This window comes from Lissotriton helveticus, chromosome 2_1 (assembly GCF_964261635.1).
Source record: "Lissotriton helveticus chromosome 2_1, aLisHel1.1, whole genome shotgun sequence".
In the NCBI taxonomy this organism is placed as follows: domain Eukaryota; kingdom Metazoa; phylum Chordata; class Amphibia; order Caudata; family Salamandridae; genus Lissotriton; species Lissotriton helveticus.
In genome coordinates, this window is record NC_136059.1 from 560,897,355 (window position 1) to 560,919,989 (window position 22,635).

Sequence of the window (22,635 nt, forward strand, 5' to 3'; positions counted from 1 at the left end):
CCCTGGACTTCCCCGGGTGTCTAGTTTTCAGAACTGTTTCGGTTTGGTAGTTTCAGAAGATGGCCACTGAGCCCCGGGCCACAAACTCAGGTGCCTCCCCCCAAAAAATCAAGGTAGTTTTGCTATAGGGTATTGTAAATTCACCACCGTACGATTTGAACCTTTTCCTGTTGCAGCCACTATGCCTACCAACGCAAGTGAGGTACCATTTTTTTCGGGAGACCTGGTGGAACGCTGGGTGGGTGGAAATTTGTTTATCCATGCAGATTCCAGGACTTTCATCACAGAAATGTGAGGAAAATGTGTTTTTTGTCAAATTCTTAGATTTGCAAGGGATGCTGGGTAACAAAACCTGGTGGTAGGCAGTCTAGTCACCCCATCCTGAATTCCCCTGGGTGTCTAGTTTTCAAAAATGTATAGGTTTGCTAGGTTTCCCTAGGTGCTGGCAGAGCTAGGGCTCAAAAACAAAAGGTAGTCTCTTTGTCCAAAAATGGCAAGAAACCACTGGGAAATTGAGGTGCGACCACGTTGCGTTTTGCGCTGTTTCATGTCGCAGCCACTATGCCTACCGACGCAAGTGAGGTACCATTTTTTCCGAGAGACATGGGGGAACGCTGGGTGGGTGGAAATTTGTTGATCCACGCAGATTCCAGAACTTTCCACCACAGAAATGTGAGGAAAATTTGTTTTTTTTGGTCAAATTCTTAGCTTTGCAAGGGATTCTGGGTTACAAAACCTGGTGGTAGGCAGTCGAGTCACCCCATCCTGAATTCCCCTGGGTGTCTAGTTTTTAAAAATGTATAGTTTTGCTAGGTTTCCCTAGGTGCTGGCAGAGCTAGGGCTCAAAATCAAAAGGTAGTCTCTTTGTCCAAAATTGGCAAGATTTCACTGGGAAATTGAGGTGCGACCATGTTGCGTTTTGCGCCGTTTCCTGTCGCAGGCACACGGCCGACCCACACAAGTGAGGTACCGTTTTTATCGGGAGACTTAGGGTAATTCAGATTTGTAAATCAACTGTTATTACAAATTGAGTTTTCATGCATTTCTCCCTTCCCGATGAAAGACATTGTGTAAAAAAAAAATCTTTTTCAAAAATGACCAATAATTCACATGCTAGTATGAGTATTCCCAATTTTGAAAATGTGCAATTATATACTGTTTCTAGACTCTATAATTTGTACCCAATGCAGAAATACATAAGTGTCTTTCATACCGATTTTTCCACATATACATTTTCCAAGAATAAGTGCTCTATACCCAGTAAATAAAAACAAATCATTGCAAGTTACTGCTCGTCGGGTTCTTGGAGAAACTACAAGTCTGTAAAAAGGGGCTCGAGTGGGGGCGCAGCAGGAATAGGCAACAACTTAGTTTTGGTTACTTGTGGGTTTATTTTAGACAGTAAATGGTCTGTACAACTCCTTCTGCTTGAGGGGGGCCTCCGTGGCGATCTGCTGCGGCGACTCCTACGTCTAGGGGCTTTCTCCTTCTTCCTCTGTCCTTCCGAGGGTCTTGGGGGAGGCTCTTCGTCGGAGTCCGTCGCGGCTGGCTCTGACCCCTCCCAGGTGGTAGAGAGGGAAAGAGACAGGAATCGAGTGTAAGTACTGTGTACTCTTGCGCATCAACAAAGGGGGGTAGGGAGTGAGGGAGTATACACCGGTGCTCAACTATTTACAGAGTCCTACGCGGGTGGAGGGGTAGTGCTCAGGAATAGGTATACCGGGTCTTAGGTCTCCCCCGCTTTGGTACCTAATGTACTTTTACCGCCAACCCAGCCCCGCAAGTGGTCACGCACCTGAACAAGCCACGCACCTCCCCTGGGTGAGTGGCTGGGCGGCTCACAGGAACGGTGGCCTCCTGGCTTGCTCCCGTCCTCAGCTGGCGCCGACTCAGCTTCCCTCTGGGTTTTCTCCGCTGGTACACTCTCCGCTGGTACTCCCCCGGCCTCTGATGGTGTCCGCCGTCCTCCTTCCGCTCCTCGCCGTCTCTCGCCTCCTCCTTCCTCCGTCTCGCTCTCCAAATTCTCCCGCTGACTGCTCCACTCGTTCCGCTCCTCCGACCTCCTCTCCTCCGCCCTCCAGGTGTACAAGCACACCTGTGGTTCCGGGGCCCGACCTTTTGTCGGAAACGCGTAGGCAGTAGGCTCCTCCCCACCTTGCAGCGTCCAGGAATTAAAGGGCCAGTCCTCCTCTGCCGTTACCGATGCATTCCAGTCCATGTCCTGCGAGGTGGAGAGAGAGACAGAAGGGGGTAAAGGCATCACATCACCAACCCCTTCCATGCTATTTGCGGTGTCCCGAGGGGGTGTGGGAGCCGCAGGCTGTGCAGAGCGGTCACGTGCAGGGTCCCTCCTATACACCCCGTTACAAAGTCCTATATATCCCCGCAACCAGGAAGGTCTAACAAATGTAATGGTACATTGCTTTCCAAGAGCTGTCAAAATTACAAGAAGTTATAGGTGAAAACGTTGAGACAAAAGGCTGTTTTATTCAACAAATGTTCAATTATTCCAATATTTAACTGTTAGTTTATATATAGAAACCTTCATGGATTTAGACAAAAGACCCCTTTTTGAATTCAGAATGTTGTCTACTTTCCGAAAATGTACAGCTTTCCAGGATCCCTTATTGCTTTCATACTCATTTCTACCATTAACTGGAAGGTGGTGAAAAGCTCTAAAAATAGCAAAAATAGGCTATGTCACAGAAAAATGCCAAAACTGTGTGAAAATGTTGGTTCTCTGACAAAAGACTGTCATTCCCTAAAAGCTGAGAAAATTGATATTTCAGCCCCACAAACCCTTTTTTGATACCATTTGCAGGGAAAAACCCAGAGGCTTTCGTTTGCAGCCCGTTTTTCCCATTTTTCTGAAAAAAACAAAAATGTCACTATATTTTGGTTAATTTCTGGGACCCCTCCAAGGGAATCCACAAACCCTGGGTACCTTTAGAATCCACATGATGTTGGAAGAAAAGGACGCAAAATTGGCATGGATACCTTATGTGGTCAAAAAGTTACAGGGGCCTAAGCGCGCACTACCCCAAATCGCCAAAAAAAGGCTTAGCACAGGAGGGGAAAAGGCCTAGCAGCGAAGGGGTTAAAATAGACTCCTGTACAGTACCAAGCCAGCATGGTCAGAGGATTATGATTAGGAGGCCAGAAAATGAGGGCTGTGATGAAGAATGCTTGTACTCAAGTTACTGCAAGTACATAGGTCAAGAACACCACGCCTGGGGTTCAAGCAAAGTCCTTCCTTTTGAGGAAGTACCAAACCTACTGGTGTTTTAGGCCTACACAACTGCTGCCCCAAGGAGTCTAATGCTAAGCTACGGGACGGGAGAGTGATCCTGGGGTCACTGAGACGCGGTCGGGTCCTTAGAAGGAGGAAATACAACAAACGTACATGCCAAACTGGAAGTAGGGTGCACAAACTCACCCGATAAACGCAGCAGTAGTAAAACACACACAGCATGAAGGTAGTAGGGTCTTGCTTGATATGGTATGGCGGCAGGGCGTTCAAAAGGAATGATGAATAATAATAAACTTTCTTTAAAATGCAAGCTGGACTGGCAATTCTTTTACTCTTGCAATCCCCTGTTAGGCTGCAGTCTAGAGGGCAGTTATCAGAGGCGGCCATGACCTAGTCAGGCCACCCATGCTGTAAACAGGTTTGCCACAGCCGATTTGGTTTCCAGTCCGACCCTGATTAAAACTGTGAGGAAATAATCCGTTTAGGAGGAAAAGAGGTGTCTATATCGAGGAAGAGGGCTCAAGGTCGCAGTAAGAGCTGGCTAAAGAAATACTGTCGGGGGCGTGGCTAAGCGCCCGACGCGGATGGCAGCAACCGGGTAGCGGCTCCGTCCACATCGGAGCGAACAGGCGGTTCGCATCCCTTTTGCGAGCCATGGAGGACAGTACCGGACGTCGGAGCTCTCCAGGCACCACCCAGGCTGACTTTTGTTGCTCCATTGTGCTGCGTCGCATTTCTTTCCCGGATTCCCTCTCGGTCGCGGCTCCCCCGAGTCGCGACCGCCATTTTGTTTCTGTCTACCGGTGCTTCACGCTATTGCGCATTTCACCGCATGTGCGTCCACTGCTCATAAGGACCTCCTTTTTGATGCCGTTTTTTCTTCATTGACAATGGACACTTTCCTCTCTCATTACAGGTGACTTTATTCTACTTCCTGCATAGACTTGCTGTTATTACTTCGAATTTGTTGATTCCCTCAGGCTAGGCGGCCATTTTGTTGTGCTTTATTTTGCGCTATTCCCGACGCCTAATTTATTGCTCTTTCGATGGCGCACCGCTCTGTCAACCTTCCTAAGCGCAATTTTGTTAAGAACTCTAAGCTATTTACAACGCTGGCTAACCTAGAACCGTCTCTAAATCCATCCACTGACTCTGTGGCAGCTGACATGGCGGCATCATCTTCTCAGGTCGCACCCAAGCCTGACTCACACCCAAAACGGCTGAAAAAAAATCCGCCCTCTCCATCGAACTCCTCCTCGGACTCCTCCTCACCTATCTCAATTGAATTGCTCCTTGAAGAAATACGAGCCCTGAGACCCTTCATGGAGGATACCAATGCAAAGTTGCAAACGCTCACTGATAATTGGTCATCTATGGACACCAGGGTTTCTAATGTGGAAAAGGAGGTCTCGTCGCTTCAGGAAACGGCGACCAAAGTCGTTCATATGGATTTTCATATCTCCTCTCTTCAGAAACAGGTCGAAAATCTTGAAAATAGGAACAGGCGCAATAATCTACGTCTTTACGGCCTGAAGGAGGGAAGCGAGGGGGAGGATCCTATTGCCTTCTTTCAAACCTTTATTCCCAAGTTACTGCACTTGCCTGACGGCACTTCTCTCAACATTCAACGTGCTCACAGGCTTGGACGACTCCCCTCCTCTCCTACGCATTCTACTAAACCGAGAGGTGTGATAATGTACTTCCTTGAATACACGGACTTGATGAAGGTCCTCTCAGCTGCCAAGGCAATTCCTCGTATCACCTGGTCGGGCTCCACTTTATATTTTGCTCAAGATTATGCCAAAGCTACTGCTGACCGCCGAAAAGCTTTCTTGGATATGAGACCTGCTCTTCGTTCCATTGGAGCCAGATATGGCCTTTTTCACCCATGTCTTTTCAAAGTCACCTATAACAACAAGACTACTTCTTTTGAGGATCCTGTGCGACTCCGGAGTTTTCTGAATTCTTGTGGTTCTACAGGCATGGAGTTCTCCAATTCATCGTCTTCGTTTCCACCTTGACTTTGTTGCAGCTCGCATTGATTTTAGCTGGTCATTGTGATCATTGTTCACCCATGTTTGCTTAGTTTCATGTTCTAAGACTCTTTATTGAGTCTATATATTTATCTTTTTTGTTATTTGTTCATTGAGTTATTACATGTCAGTACGTTATCCGTTTGTGCTTTTGATCCTTCTTACCAACTCACCCTGTTGTTCTCCTTTCTTCACAGATTGTCCATAGCGATCCATCATGTTGTCTCCGATTGGACTTTCCGCTGCCCTACCTGTTCGCCCTTCGTTGGTTGGTCTTACCTACCTCCCGTCTTTTCCTTCCGTTCTGTTCCCCTTTCATCCCGTCGTTGACCCTCCTTTCCTTCCAAAACTTCGTGTAAGTATTTCCCCCTTATTGTATCGCACCATGTTATCATTTACTGGATTCGTTTTCTGTGTTGTACTCCTTATGCTCTTTTTTCCTCTGTTGATGATAGTATTGTCCCACTTGCTTTTCATTCCTTTCTTTTTTCTGTCTCTTTTTTCTGTCAGTGCTCTTTCTTCTTCCATAGCTACTCACATTTTTTTCCTATATTCTCTCACTACTAACCTACTTCTTCCCTCTTGGTCTTCGATCCCTACCTCTTTTTGGTGTGTTGTTTTCATGCTTTTTGGCTGTTTTTTCTGGATTTTATTTTCAATTACATTCTCTCACTTTTGGCCCGCATTACTCTTCCCATTGAAGTCCATTCAGTATCCCACATCACCTCTTTTCTTGGGTGCGCCCCTTCACCATCTTCTCCTTGGGTCTTTCCTTCCTCGTTTTTCTTTTGTTTTTACTTCTTTGGTGTCTCACTCCTTTGAATTGTTCCTCTATTCTCCTACACTGGTTTTTTGTCTTTTCTTTCTCGTACTTTATGAGGCTTTATTATATTCCTTATTTCCATTTTCCCTTCTTAATCATTCTTGATGTCAGTACGTATTATTTCTTGGAACGTTAAAGGCTTACATTCTCCCATTAAAAGGCAAAAGATACTCTCCCACTTAGCTAAATTGAATGTGGATATCGCCTTTTTGCAAGAAACCCATTTATCCGATGCCGAGGCTCTCAAGCTCCAAAGAGGTTGGGTGGGTAAAGTTTTTTCAGCTCCTGGGGATGGTAAAAGAAATGGTGTTGCTTTGTTAATTCGAAAGTCTCTTTCTCACTCTGTATTGCATTCCGAATTCGACCCTGAAGGCAGATGGCTATTTGTTAAACTTTCCTCGAAAGGTGTCCCTTTTTCTCTGCTCAATGTTTATGCCCCCACAGGTGGGAATCCTACTTTCTGGAATGTGTTTGCCTCTCGTATTACTGCTTGTATTGAGGACAACTTCATTCTAGCGGGCGATTGTAATATGCCATTGGACCCCTTTTTGGACAGACACTCCAGCTCTTTTTTTGTTCCTAACAAATCCCATAAGCTTTTTACACATGCCATCTCTCAACATAAGCTAGTTGATGCTTGGCGCATATGTAATCCGACCAGTAAAGAATTTACATTCTACTCCCCGGTCCACCATTCCCAATCACGCATTGATTATATTTTTCTTTCTCATCATATCTCCCAGTCCCTTACCCAAGCTGAGATTGGCCCCATAGTATTTTCTGATCACGCCCCAGTTCTAATTGACATTTTACCCACATCCACCAGTCCTAAGAGATGGCGCTTTAATAATACCCTTCTCCTTGATCCCAAATTTACTACCTCCTTTATTGAGTTCACTACTGAATTTTTTGCCATCAATGATACTCCCTCCTTAGCCGTACACACTATTTGGGACGCTTACAAAGCCGCGGCCAGAGATTTTATTATAAGACATGTTGCCACAAAGCGTAAACTTGCTCGTAGGCATACCACTGCTCTTTTATCTCAGATCAAAGCCCTTGAACATTCCTTTTACACTTCTCACACTCAGGAAAGCTTAACAGCCCTTGTAAATGCAAAAATGAGTTATAACAAACAGTCCACTGATGATGCATCGTTGTACTTGTTGAAATCCAGTTCGAAATTTTATGGTGGAAAAAATAAGGCGGGGAAAGTTCTTGCTAATTATTTGAAAGTTAAACACAACAAATTGAATATTGAATCTGTTTTTGATGTTAACTCAATCCTGCAACATAAAGATGCTGATATCTTGGAGGAATTTTCTCGTTTCTACTCTGCACTCTACTCTTCTGACACTCAACCCTCTACTCACTCTCTTTCCACCTTCTTTGCTAGCATTCAGCCTCCTCCTAATTTTCCTATTGACCTAACTTCCCTCGAAACTCCCCTTACCATTCGTGAATTACATACTGCACTCCACTCCCTTAAGAAAGACAAAGCCCCCGGCCCAGATGGTTTCACTGTCGAATTCTATCAACACATTGCTACTCTTTTGTTACCCAAATTACTTCAACTTCTCGATTCCTTCAATACCAGCGGTGCTTCCTCGGGCACTTTTTCAGATGCTTACATTTGCATTATACCGAAGGAAGGGAAGGACACCCAACACTGTAAGAACTATAGACCAATATCACTTGTCAACATGGATTACAAATTATATGCCAAATCTTTAGCCATTAGATTAGATACTTTTCTCCCAGATCTCCTTGGTCCTGAACAATCAGGATTTGTTAAGGGTCGCTTTATCTCCGATAATACCAGACTCCTCTTTAATGTTCTTTCTAAATCATCACGGTTTAGTGATTCCCTAGCCGCAATCGCCCTAGATGCCGAGAAGGCATTCGACAGGGTAGAATGGTCTTATCTTTTCTCTGCATTAAAATGGTTTGGATTTGGCCCTAATTTTATCTCCCTCATCTCCTTTCTTTATGCAAACCCTAGGGCAGCGGTTTGTGCTAACGGCCTGATTTCCTCTTTTTTTTGTCTTGGAAGAGGTGTTAGACAAGGTTGTCCTCTTTCCCCTTTTCTTTTTAACCTTGCCCTAGAACCTTTTTTATCTAAGTTACGTCAAAACCCAAACATTCATGGCTTCCCTCTTTCTCACTCCCAAATTAAGTTAGCTGCCTACGCTGACGACATTCTACTCTTCATTTCGAACCCATCTGTTTCCATCCCAGCTTTCCTTGATGAAGTTACTGCTTACTCCCATCTTTCTGGTTATAAATTAAATCATGATAAGTGTGAAATTTTACCCCTTACCAAATTCACCTTCAAGCCCGATTTCGCAGCATCCAATTTCAAATGGAGTCCGACCCATATCAAATACCTCGGTTTGCATGTTACCCCTTCTGTCCCAGATACTATCTCATTATGCCTCACTAAATGTACTCAGAAGTTGACTGACCTTACTTCCAGATGGCATCCCTTATACCTTTCCTGGTGGGGTCGTCTCGACACCATTAAGATGATGCTCTCCCCAATTGTCCTCTACACCATTTCTAATATTCCTCTTGCTATTCCTGCAACATTTTTTGCTAAACTCACCTCTACATTGTCCTCCTTTTTATGGTCGGGAAAGAAACCGCGCATGTCCCTATCTCGACTGCGCCTCCCCAAATCGGAGGGCGGGGTTAATTTCCCTAATTTTCCCGCTTATCATAAAGCTTTCCTCCTCGAACAGGCCGCAATCTGGCTTATGGACCCTTCTGAATCCCTCCCCCTTTGGGCTGAACTTGAACGCCTTTCTCTTTCTCCCTTTTCCTTTGCCGAATATCTTTCCTTCTCTCGCAAACCCCAATTCTTATCCACCCCCATTCACAAATACACTGCGAAATTACTCTTAGCCTCTGCTCCACTACCTCCCTCCTCTCCTAATGAACTTCTCTCCACCACTATTTGGTATAATGATAGTATTCTTATTAACCAGAAGCCTTTTTACTGGAAAACTTGGAGGCAGCGAGGTTTAATTTGGGTTTCCCAGCTCTTTACTGGATCTGTCTTCATACCTTTTCCTGATCTTCACCGAACCTTCTCCCTCCCTTCCTCCTTTCTTCACAAATACATCTTACTCAAGATTGCGGTTATGTCTGTATATGACTCCCTTTCTCACTCGTCTCCACCTGCGCTCTCTGATACTCCTACTTCCTCTCTGCATCTCCAATTGCGCTCCAATCCCTCCGCATCTTCCATCTATCATTCCCTTCATAACCCTTCCTCGCCTCGGCCTAAAACCACAGCGGAAGAGCAGTGGGAATCTGATCTCGCCGTATCTTGGCCTACCTCTCTTTGGGATAAAATATGGATTAAGCTCCGCAAATCCTCTAGAGCTGCATCTCTCACACAAACACTCTTCTTCATGTATAATAGACTCCTCTACACGCCATCTCTTCTTCACAAAAGATTCCCTTTGGTTCCGGACCTCTGCTGGTCTTGTTCTGCCCCCAATGCCACGCTTTTTCATATGCTTTTTCTATGTCCTCTCACGCACGCATTTTGGACCAAGGTATGGGACCAAATCAATTCTATTTTTCAGACTTCTATCCCCTTTTCTCTTACTGATCTCTTCCTTGGTTCTCTCTCTTCCTCCTGGACCGAAGTTGAAGCAAATGTTCATATTATTGACTTGTTATTAGCTGTTGCGTTTCAACAGATTACTGTTAATTGGAAAAATTCGAAGGGTATTACTTTCAAAGCTTGGTGGTTTAACGTATGTTATAATCATAGATTGGATACTGCATTTGTTTATCCCCTCGCCCTGGCCCCAAAAAGACATGAGTTATGGCTTCCTATTACCCTTTACCTGGATGTTTGTGCCAAACGTTCCTCTCACTTACCCCCATTTCAGCAAGAGGTTTCGAAACCTCCCTGAGTTGCCTTTGGTTCCTTTTTTTTTTCTCTAGCTTTTAAATCTCTGTTTTTATTCGCAATGTCTCCCATGTTACCAAGCCTCCTCCAGTGTATATTTTGCATTTTACAGCCTCATCTACTTTTTATTTTCTTTTTTCTTTTTCCCCCTGCATTCATTATCTTATGATATTTACTGTAATGCCCTAGTTTATTATCCTTTTTGATGATAATGTATTCACTCCACTCTTTGTAATGACAATTTTGTTTATTTTAATAAAATTTTACTGAACTTAAAAAAGAAAAACTGTCAAGGTATTAATGAAAATAATGCACACATACAGCACCCTGCTGGAATATGAATGGGTTATTACCTCTTGCATAAGCTCGATGTATGTTTCAGTAACTACAAAACGGCACGGTGTAATGAATGTAAGATCAATGTGTCAAATATCCAACATCAGAAACAGGATTGCCCATCCTTGCTACAAAGACAGACTTAAACACACAGCCCATTTGTCAACTAAAGAAAGGCGTTGCGGTTAGAGGCGAGTGTACATCACGAAACAAGAACTGCTTTTTAATATGCAAGGAGGATGGCAAACAGCAAAGGAACAGGTGAACAGGATATGTATGTAAATTATAATATTTAACCTCGATTTAACTACTGCATTCTCCAGCAACTCAAATTTGATGAATTAACACACACGACATGCAAGCATGCTACAGAATCTGGTTTTACATCTGTGTTGCGGCCCCCCTCTTCTTGCTCAAACAGGATACTGCTTTTCTGACTCAACAAATACAACACAGGAACGTGGCAATGAGTGAGAAGAGTAGTGCTTAATCTGAGCATGTGGTTGCAGGTGGGACCACCAAAACTAATTTCTGGGTACTGGGACTTATTTTTAATTCATCATACTTCGACCCAGTACAAGAGAGAGAAAGGTGGAACAGAGGGAAAGGAGGAGGAAGAGAATGACAAAGGCAGTTAGAAAGGGAGAAAGTAAGGATGAGAAAGAACTTGAAGAGTGAGATAAAGGGGGTAGAGAGGATGGGTTGGTGGATGAAATAGGCATGAGGTGGAAGCAAGGACAGACAGCCTTGGTATTTGGCAACCCTGACATTCAGCAGCTCGGGCCGAGGGATCTGAGACAAACTTTGTGTACTTGTTATTCTATTAATTCAAAACTGTGGCAGAGCAGCAAACTCAGGAAGAAAATGAGCCGGGTCAGGTGGCTTTGTGGACTAAGACACCCACTCCCGAGATTCGTGTCTTAGTTCTCAGCAGCAGATTCAAATCCTTCAGATGCACTAGTCTTTCATCCTTCTACAGTCAATACAATGATCACCACTGAGTTGGGTAATGATAAACATCTGTTTTTCAGTGCCAAGATGCAGCAAGAGGTCAGCGTGCCCTTCACCAATGCATGTTTGGTTTGTATTTATGTTAGCTAAGATTTCCCTGCGGTGCTTTCTCCGCCACATGAAGTGCAACAGTGAATGTCATTTGATGTATTGTCCTAGAATAGGATAAATTAAAGTGGCTCTGTGCAGGGTATTAAACACTAGAGTAATCAATTTACATCAAATCCTATCTTTTGCGTGGATCCAGCCTGTCTGATGTCAGAAGAGGAAGGCTGATGTTTGTCTGAGGAGAATATAGAAGACACCTATGGGGAAGTTCAGGATCTTATCTAGTGATGTGCTGGTGCGCTGAGGTAGGTTGGCTAAAAGGCCATTAGAGCAGTTGATTTTCCTCATCACTAGAGTATATAGCCGGGTACTGCCTAAGTCCCCTTTTCTTTAAAATTCAAGACCACCCTGGGATGAGGACTCCCTCCCTCCTTCAAGGCAAGTATTTCAGACCACACTCTTTTGGATTAGGGGGTGTACTGTGTGGATAGGAAGATGGTGGTGGATTCTGCGTAAGTTAGTAGCAGCTATGATACTGCAGGGGCAATGTTAGCCATGAATCATTCATTATGGCTGAGTAAAATGCTATGTTTCATTGAAGAGTGGGCAGACATGAAGTTATCAGACACACGGGGAAAAAGGGACCGAAGGGCACTGGTGGTGGCGAAGTTAGGCACTTCAGTTTTGGATTAGGTGAGCATGAAAGAGTGGAGAGCCATCCTGTGGCGTTTACCTATTAGGAAGCTTGTTGGATGGGACTGAAGGGCAGTAAAAGAGCTGGGGAACAAAAAAAGATTTGGATGTAAACAGCATGAAGTGATAAGAGAAGCAACAAGAGGAAAACATATCATGCACAGCAGTAGACTAGAGGGGAGAAAACCTGGTATATTCAAACAGGCAGGGATGTGTGGTGAGAAGAAAGAACTGGAGGAGAGTTTGATGAACATTAATCGAGTACCGCAGTTGAATCATGTTGGGTGGTCAGCTATGCCAATTATGCGGATAAGGAAGTTTGATACGTTGTTATGATGAGTGGAGGTGATTACACTGGACACATGAGAGAAGGTGCTTTTGGTGGATGTAGGGAATGCATACCACACTGGACAGGAAGAGAGACTAATGCAGAAGGGCAGCAGGTCATTTGCATTGGAGAAGTGGAAGGTGGGAAATGAGGCTATCATAGAGTCTTTAATACGGTTAGAACAGCGCTAGTTTTACTATACGAGAGCCTGGAAGGTTAAGAGAGCGTGCAAGATGGAAAGATGGACCTGAGTATGGGAATCAACTTCACTAGCGATAGAGCCTGGCAATGTAAGATGGAGAACTACAGAGGTGTAAATGTTGTTGACAAGTGAGACAAGTATGACGATAGTGATATTTTAGGCAAATTAGACAGTGAAGACAGACATTGGGAGGGATGAACATGCAATGCTTGCGTTCTTGTGGGAGATGGAGTTTATCATCCAGACAGGGCAAAAATGGTTCAAGCATCACTAAGTCTCTTGTAACGGAGAAGGGAACACACTGTCCTTAAAAACGGACTGAAAAAGATAATTAAAGAAGTTGTAGAAAGTAGAGATGAGAGATGGGCTAGAGTGGTATCGAACCCACAGAAGTTCTTCCAGTGATGGCATGTTGGTGGCTGATTGGGAGAAGGGGGAATATTTGCCATCATGTGCATCTCCGGATAATCAGAGAGTGAGAGTCAGATGGTTGGATGGGAGTAGGATATCCCGTCTGATATCAAAATGAGCAATTTCTATGTGTGCGAGAGGATCAGGAACTAGCATCAATGAGTGAGTGCTCGGAGTGGAGTTGAGCAAACTCTATTGCTTGTTTTTAAAAGATGAGGTTAAGAAGTGTAATGATGATCCACGGAGTGGAGGGAAGCGGCAATGGGTCTAGAATGAAGTTTAGGTCATCAAATGAAGATTTAATCTAAGAAGGGGGATTGACAGCACAGTATCTTAGTGTAGCTGCCAGTGTGTTAGGGAGAATACTCGAGAATAAGGGAGGATGACAAGAAAGGCATGGTACTTGTGATTAGGAGAGGTATGTGGAGGGTGACCAATTCTGCAAGTGTGGGAGACATGGATGCCTGGATGAAGGTGGTATCCTCTATGAGCAGTGCAGCCAGTGTGGTGGTGTAATGGAGATCGATCCATTCTTCTGAGATGGTTGAAAAAGGGAAGATGTGTCTAGATATAGCTACACCTGCTTTTGCCATGGACAGAACAAGATGTGGATGGCGACACATTGGTAATCACTGTAGGTCAATGTTCATTGCAAATTTAGTCAGAGATAAACCTGCATGGGAGCGGTTTGTTGGGAAATAGGCGTGGTTATTAATAGGGAGCGAGTGAGCATTGTTGTAAATATAGCTTCTGAGGCATGGTGTGGAGTACAAATGAGGAGGAGTGTTGCAGTAAGCGACGGGGGCATAATTCTGGTATATTGAATCCCCACTGGCATACTAAGTAATGATGAAGAGAATGTGCGAATTTTGGTTAACCAAAGTCCGAAGCATATAGTGGCGTACATTGGAAGGTCACAGAAGTGTGTTTTGTAATCAGTGCTGCACTTTCACTTGTCCATGTAAAAAAAGAGTGGTTCTGCTGCTCCATGGCATAATATGGGCTTTCTGTGGTACAATGCAACTAGTTACTTAAGTGCACATGCACAAAAACAAACAATAACAATACCTCTAAAATCAAGAGATCTCACTCTATGAACCCCCTTTTATTTAATACTTGGAGAAACATGAGGTAAAATCTAAATCTAGCTTGCTGCCATGCTTAGGTACTTATCTGCACTAATACAAGCATCGCAACACTTTCACATTCTTCTTCTGCTGCAAGGAAGGAGGCTTGATCTAGAGATACAAATGTGTGTGTCCGAAAGGATGCCAGTGTGCTCACCGGAGTAGCCCCATCTGTGACCATGAGCTCATGGTGATATTTCTGTGAGTCTCAAAGGTACTTTTAACACTATAACACTATAATAGTACGCACTTATAAAAATATCTCGCAGCTTACTGAAGATTTGTATTTATATTTTTTAAAAGGTGGTACGCTTAGAGCTTTTATTCTACGAGTTTCCTTCCATCATTATAATGTGGCAATCTTGAGCCACCTTTCATGTTGTACTATATTTGAATTTATATATCAAGTCAACCCCCTGAAAAGGTGCAGATGGCTATTGGTAGCACACTGTAGGATGTGCTTTGTGGTGTTCAATTGCATGTGGCCTGTGTGGGATGTGTTTTGCGTAATGACCTCGATGATTTTTTAATCCCGTCATCAGAGTTTGCGCTTAAGTAATGAGTGAAAAGGAGTGTGCCGGGACTGACACCCGGAGCTCACACTCCCTAGCTAAAGGGGTGGCGTAGCGCTGACTTCCAGAGATACATGGCCCCTCTTCATAATCCCGCTGTCACTGGGCCCTGATAGGGCTGGCTCGCTCTGTTATACCAGATACGGCAGCAGGTCTCATGGATCTCCCTTACCCCTCCTTGGATTAAGTTGTCCTCATTTTGTTGCACCCTATGTCCACAGTTTGGCCTACGATGGACCATGTCTGAAATGCCTACAAGCTGTCCAGTGGTCAGACTCTGGGGAATTGATACGCCCACTATTCAGACGCTGTCACGAGTCTTCTCTCAGTACCCTGCTGAACAACTCACCTGTCTTGATATAGTTTTGTACTGGACATTGTAGCATTTGCAAGCAACTATATACCTATGCATTGTTCATGTTGTATGCTGAAAATATGGAAAATGTAAATAAAAAAAATGTAAACAAAAAAAGAGTGAAAAGGAGTGTGGGATACAGTGCATGAGAATTCTGTCATTGTGGCTGGTTGGAAGATTGTGGGTCATGAGTGTGGCCTATGTCGGAAGTGTTTTAGAGTAGGTGTGAGAGGCAATTCTCATGTCACTGCAATCGTGTAGCTTCACATATACTTGGAGTGGAATGAAGCAAAGTGAGAGTTGGTTGTAAATTTGGTTGTGCCCACCATACTTGTCGGGGGACTGGCTCAGATTCTTGGGTGGATTTGGTTCCTCGTCATCTTATGTCCATACATTCTCGTGTGAGCAATTAAATCTCTTTATAGGTCGATGCGAAACTGCAGCATCTGGAAAGAGCCAGGTCTTTACTTCCTTTCTGAATTCCAAGTGGTCTTGAATATTTCTTGAAGCATACAAACATGCTGCATTAATTAATCTCATCCCCTTGTAATTACTCAGGTCGCATCCAAGTCCATCGTTATTTTGCACTCCATGTCACCTGAGTTTGAATCTATTCATATGCAAATCAGCCTTGATCCTGGTCCAATGGGAACAGGCCAACCCGAACTGCCAACACAAGCAACTCAGGACCGTTTTTCGCTAGTTATGGGCTCAGCAGCCAGATACAGCTTGGTTCAAGTTACACGGTGTGAATGGGACCCACGTCTGGGAATACCGGTTCCACCTATGGAGCTCCAATCAGGTAGAAACTGGGTTGCTTGTATTTCGGTTTAGGTAGAACCTGATCTGGCAGTTTGGCTGGAATGTTTCTACTCGAGTCAAGATGATTTGCATATGGCTGGGTCTAAACTGAGGTGACAGTGAGTGAAAAAGGATGGGATGGAATGTGTCCCAGGAGTTATTACCAGTGGCTGCGATTAATTCAAGCATTCCATCCATCACCTTGTTACATTTAGAAGAGAGTATGGGTTTTGTCGGAGTGGATTCGTATGAGCACCATGTGAGAAAGGTAATCAATGACTGATTAGATTTCTGGCCTGAACAGAAACATTTCCTCGATGTCTCCACCCTTTACTTGTACACACAGGAAGAAAGTCCTCAGTGGGGGTTAAGTATCTGAAGGGAGGATTGGAGACCAGCAAGGGGTGTCCATGAGTTTATATCGCTGCTCAGGATCAGGATCAGGATCAGAATCTAGTGAGTCTGGAACAATAAAAACAAAGGAACAAATGCTAGCTTTAGGAGAAAATGGTCTAAAGCAAGACCAAGATGAGAGGGGTGTTTGACTAAAAAGAGAGTGATTGTGCAGCCAAGAGATGGAATGGAGGCTGTAGTGAGAAGCAAACACAGATGAAACCTTTGAATCAAAACTGTTCTACAAATGCAATCATATAACTGGTAACATTACAACTTGTTATGCTATTTTTATTGGACTCTTAAGTTCAAGTGTGTTTCCTCTAGAAGAAGGGGTTGCAAACGTGGATGGGTACGCTTTGTAGCTGCTCCTTCATGCCTGTGGAATCAAGCTAACCTAGCGGATGAGGGGTGAAACCCCGAACACCGGTCCTAGGATGCTTGTTTCTAGTCCAGGGAGAACCTGGCCTGACAGTTCGGGCTGGACTGTTCCCATTAGGCGCAGGGGCAAGACTGATTTGCGTATGGCTGGGTTCAAACTGGAATGGCTTGCCAAGCACAAAAATGATGGTTTAGGCCCAGTTGTCCGTACTGGGGTGAATGTATGACATTGTTCTGAATTCTGTCCATCATTTGTTCTAGAGAGCACCAGCTAACCTTAGAAGGTCTCTAAGACTGTTGACTGGAGACTAAGAGGGGACGAGGCAGCAAGGTGACATGACTTCCTTTAGTCCAATTATGCGCAAGTTCTTTCTGCATGACAAGCAACAAGTGGCAGAGTAGTTCTGGAGAGAGGGGTAGAAAGCCAACAATCAATGCACAAGTGAGGTGTACTTGGGACGTGATCCTAAGTGGTGCCGTTTTAGGTCGAGCCTAGAGCAGCACATGCGCTGCTTGCTCGACTTTTAGTAAGGGGTTTTTCAGAGTGCTACCCACAAGCTTTTCCTGGCCTCAAGCTTGTGTGCAAGCTTGCGTGCAGCCGCCATCTGCCTTTCTTATCTCTTCCTCTGCATCGCTGGCCATTACTTTCACTTTCCCGGCGGCACAGCCTTGTCACTTTCACAGCAGCGCGGCCATTGCTTTTTTCTGTATGACCTATATTTTACTGTTGCAGACCTCACACGTCACGATTGTATCCAGTGCAACCCCGGTCAACTGGAATTCCCAGCAGCAGCACTTAACGTTTCCAACACTGCAACCTGGCTTGTGGTTTTAAACTTTTTTCTATCTACTGTGCATTGCTTGTTTCTGTATGACATATATTTAACGGTCGCAGACCTCACACGTCACGATTGTATCCAGTACAACCCCGGTCAACTGGAATTCCCAGCAGCAGCACTTAACGTTTCCAACACTGCAACCCGGCTCATGGTTTTAAAGTTTATTCTATCTACTGAGCTAGTGCCTTAAGCAAGTACTTCGGTGTGTGGTGCTTTCTCAAGACCCGCCAGGAATATCAATGAAACCCCTGGAGCTGCCCTCCTTTCGCCAACACAAAGATCTACTTTCTCGGTGTATTAACCTTTTGTAGACTGCCATGAATATTTTTTTTAAAGAATTATGCCAGGCGCATTTCAAACAGGAAGGCTGTACCCCGCTCATATAAATCTGCGAATGAAAAACAGTTACATATAAACACAGCAAACAGAACCACTGTTCCATCGAGTTCAGAGTAACAGACTTTAATAAATATGAAAAACAAACCGAGATTCAATCTGACACCACAAACATCTTACTTCAATTTGCCGCACAGCCCTCATTTTAAAGTTGCCTTCCTGAAGATTAAATGTAAAGCGATGTAAACAGGCAGAACAGAGCGTGCTTGCCATTCTTAGTCACCTCGGCCAGCTCTGACACTTTTCTCAATGGCATTGCAACAGCGTACTCCCGCACTCTGGGGCTCACCACATACTTCACCCTCCGGATTGGCCTTGATTCTTTCTTGAGTCAAGTCTTGAATTAAGTTTGATACAACACACCCAGCGACGCAGGACCTCACAGAGTGCTGTGCAAACTTGGAGAAGGGCAGGGCTTTAAGTAGGATGAAAAACAAGCATTGGCATAGCCAATCGGTCTCGCCTTTGGGACCTTATAAGTGTTTAGCCATGCATCACTTGTTGTTGCACCAAGGATATTGTGCTGTATAACTAAACACGTGTAAGGTCCCAAAAGCGAGACCTATTGGCTATGCCAATGCTTGTTACTTTTACAACAATGAGAGGTCAGGTATGTGGCTGCACCGTGGCTTTGCTCCTCATTCCTGTATTTCAGACATGCAATTCAAACATAACACCTACACTGGGGGCTAGGGATAAACTGAGAATGGAGGTTGTATATGTAAATGAGAGATAGGAATGAAGGTTGGATGATGTGAATGCCAATTAGTTACTGGACCAGAGCAGCATAATTACTAAAGGTAAATTACTATCCCTAAAGCATACATCTACCTCCCTTCAGTTTGCAGCTTTTGTGGATAGATTAACAAAAAAACAATATTTCTAGAGGGGGTGACAGCAAGCGCCTTATTCACTGCGGGAATAGATTACCAGGGACCACCTGGCCTGGGCACGAATACTCTACAGACCATATCTCTACTTCGTTTGACTCGACACAGGAATTTGCAAGAATGAATTATGTACTGCTGAGATCTTGATGACCTTTTCTGTCTGAACCAGTGGTGTTTTCCACGCTCCAAAAGTTTTATAAAATGATGAATTATGAAGCAACACGTAGCTACGTTCACCTAGAGAAAATAATTGGACAGGACTATAATACACAAAGAGATATCTGCACCCCGCAGGTAATGAATGAGATGAAAAGAAAAACAGTACTGATACTGTGAATAAAATAAATGGAATGATTTAAAAGACTGAATCTACGAGAAAGCAATGCGGCATCATGTCTGGTGTCGCAGGTCGAAAACTGCCACCCGTGAAAATGATACTTATCAGATCTGGGTAAATACTTTTTTTTTTTTTTTTTTTACAAATTAGGCACCGGATAAAACGCGGGATCGGCCTCATGTCCTCAGACAAACCACATTTTTCCAGCCGTGAGCGTTCAGATCAGTGACCATTCTCCTTTAATATGAGCATAGTTGGGTCACCTGCTCCCTTAACTGAAGGCTAAATACATTTACTTGACGGCCAGTGCACAGATTGTTGACACTGAAATACATCGACAGAATCTGGGAAGTTTTCGGTCAGTGGTCACATAAGGTTCTAACAGCGCCTATAGGTGGAATACTGAGCCTCATCTATTCGTACCATGAAGTCGACGTCATCGGTCCTTCTGCCTTTTTCATGCATTTCAACATGTGACCTGCATGTCATACCTATCTGACAGTGACAAGGCGGATTAGCCCAAAACTGATCAGAGTCTGAAACATTCAGGTTACACACATGTTGCAATCCAAGCTACCTCACTGACTTTGGAACCAGTCACCGCAGAGCCATCCCTCAGGTAAGCCTAATAAGTCATGCCTGCGGCAGGAAACCTATTGATTTTGCTCAACCATTCTCACTAACAAAGCTGTTGAGGAGAGATGTGGCCTAATGGCTAAAGCTGCCGACCTTGGAAATGGGTATCCGGGTTAGAGTACAGCCTCAGGGCACCATCCTGTGATTCTGGGCAAGTCGCTCAGGGCCTTAGATTTCAGCAGACGGGTTACTCCCTCACAACGGTGATGGATATCTGTCCGCCGAAATATAAATCCTTTAGGATATAATGGGATTCATATTTTGGCAGACGGCCCGACGGGATATCCATCACCATTGTAACGGAGAAGCCCGTCCGCTGAGATCTAAATCTGACACTTAATCTCTCCATGCCTCAAAATGTGTAACCTCTGGTTCTCATGTAAAGAGCTGACCGTGTCCTCACCATGGAGGCCCCGCTCAGCAGCCGCCCGGGGCTTCGCGCAGCCCACCAGCGCTCCATTACCAGCGTGGGGCGTCCGGCGCAGCACTGCACAAAATGGCGCCTGTGGCCGCCCGCGCCTCCGGGTCTCCCCGCCGGCCGCCGCTGCAGCTATTCTCCGGCTCTGCAGATGTCATCCAGCGGACAGGGTACTTCTATAAGGCATCGGACACCTGGGGCCACAGCCCCCGGGGGCCAGAGCAGCGCCAGAGGCTCCTCTCCACACCAGGGATTTATGGTTCTCCCAGACCTGCAGGATCACCATGCAGCCCTTGACGAGAAAGGTGAGCCCTGGCCGCGCTCCCCGGCCGCCCCACGTCTGCGGCAGCCCCCGCAATTCTGGGCCAGTACAGAGGGCCTGTGCGGAGCGGCCCTTGGGACACACACACCCCTCCGCAAAACAAAGCAGCAGGGCTGTGAGAACACCAGATGCAGGCAGCAGCCCTGCAGCACATTCGAATGAAAGAAACTATGCCGCCGACTCTCCTGGACTTCTTTACTTTTTCTTTTGTCCTGGCCGCCATTTTGCTGCTGCTCTCTGCCGCTTTTCTCTGGACCCTGACCCGCCCATTCCCTCGTCCTTTAACCCTTTTCCCTTGTTTCCCCCTTCACGATCCTCAAATGTTTCTTCCCTTTTCTGATTTGCCTTTTCTCCATACCCGTGTATCCCTCCCACCCTCCCTTGGTGCTGTGACTGCATCCCCCCTCCGACCCCACTTAATGGAACTCTGCTTTTCTGTATATAAAGATAACTCTAATCACTAGTATATGCAATAGACCTTTGTACTCTCTACTATTCCTATGTGACTCTTAGAGTATCTCTTCCTTGAGTGACTTTACTATTTGTACATTTGCAATTGTTCTTTCTGTTTGTATCTCTTCCTTGTGTGACTTTACATCTTGAACATTTGCAATTTTTTCTGTTTGTATCTTTTATGTAACGCATGTAATCCTTAGTCCTTATGTTTTGCAACTGGTTCTTATGTAAAGCGCTCTGACACCTTCGGGTAAAGTTTGCGCTCTATAGAATCGCATTAAATAAAAAAAAGTAAAAATCTGGACACGCATCCAAATCTATTGGCTTTGTCACTGTGTATTCCTCTTTGGAAATGTACGTGTGGTCATTGAAACTGAATCTGAATGTCGCCTAATGGAAGACACAGGCTTACTTCACAGCCTTAAAGAGGAATGTTTGATCTGGGGTCGCTGGAATGATGCGATTCTGGAGCTGTGGTGCTTTCCGCATAGTATCAGATTTACCACACTTCCCCATAAAGTGCCATATGATGCATAGTTTGCAGGTTTGAATAACGTTTTGTTGTTTCTAGCTAAATCCTTATCAAAACTTTCAAAAACGAAAGTGCCCCATGCATGCCGCACAAGTGAAGACCAGTTGAAAAAGTTGACTGTTCACATTATAGTGGTACAATACTGAATTCAGTTGGCAAACTACTACTGGGCTGTAAACTTTGCCCAGGCAGTATCTTTATCTATTATGCTATCTCGACTGTTGAACTATGCGCCAGGACACCCTCGGATACCCATCGCGCTCTATAAATGCATATAACATAACAAGACCTGCGAACAGGACAAAATAGTTTATTAATACTGCCATATTATGCCGCATAATTTGTCTTTTCACGCCATAACTGTGAACCCTGCTATATAATCTGCTCCTCGATTAATTAATTCCAGTGCACAACTCAAGAGGCCCAAGAGGTTAGAATCAACTAAAGAGGTTAGAATCAGGAGCAGACTCAGAGGTTACTAAAGGTTTGCAAAAAGAAAAACCAAGACAAAGCAATATATACATTTTCATTTACCCGAAATGCATTTTGTTTTCAGAAAAGCAGCAAGTAACGGGGCATTGCAAAGTGCAATGTAATCAGCAAGTCAGCAAGGGTTTGCATGTAAAGGCAGCACCTGTCTCTAAGCTCTAAAAAACTTTCAACACGTCAATTTTACAACACACAAACACATATTATATTATGCACTTTTTACCTGTAAAATCTACTTTGCCCAATAAATCCTGTATCTGTGGTGCGATTCCCAGTTTGAACAGATATAAACTGCAAATCAAAAAATAAAAATAGGTTAATTCCATAATCTATAAATGAACATTTTTGTTTAACATGTTTATTCCAGTTTAAAAACAAACCATATAAACTACTTTGAAATGCTGATTAACCAATTAGTTTTGAAACAACTTACATTTTCACTACTGGTATGCAAGCTGGCCTGTTTTTCCATGAAAACTAAAATAACTGCCCAAATCACTACGTGATGCAGCTATCATATTACTTTTAAAACCTGGCAAAATCCAACAGACAGGTGTCACACCGACTTCGCTCCCTACTTAATACAGGCAATACAAGAAGTGGGAAAATCATAGCAATGAGACTGTCCAAA

General features: G+C 44.4%; 1 protein-coding gene across 2 annotated transcripts in view; it reads right to left on the reverse strand.

The window, feature by feature from the left end:
- Positions 1-22,635, reverse strand: part of IQGAP2 (IQ motif containing GTPase activating protein 2) — a 1,127,142-nt gene that overhangs the window by 480,571 nt on the left and 623,936 nt on the right. For both annotated transcript variants that reach the window (XM_078675224.1, XM_078675225.1), the window contains exon 6: positions 22,228-22,295. In XM_078675224.1, coding sequence (XP_078531350.1) covers positions 22,228-22,295 — 68 coding nt within the window. The remainder of the gene's footprint in view (positions 1-22,227; positions 22,296-22,635) is intronic.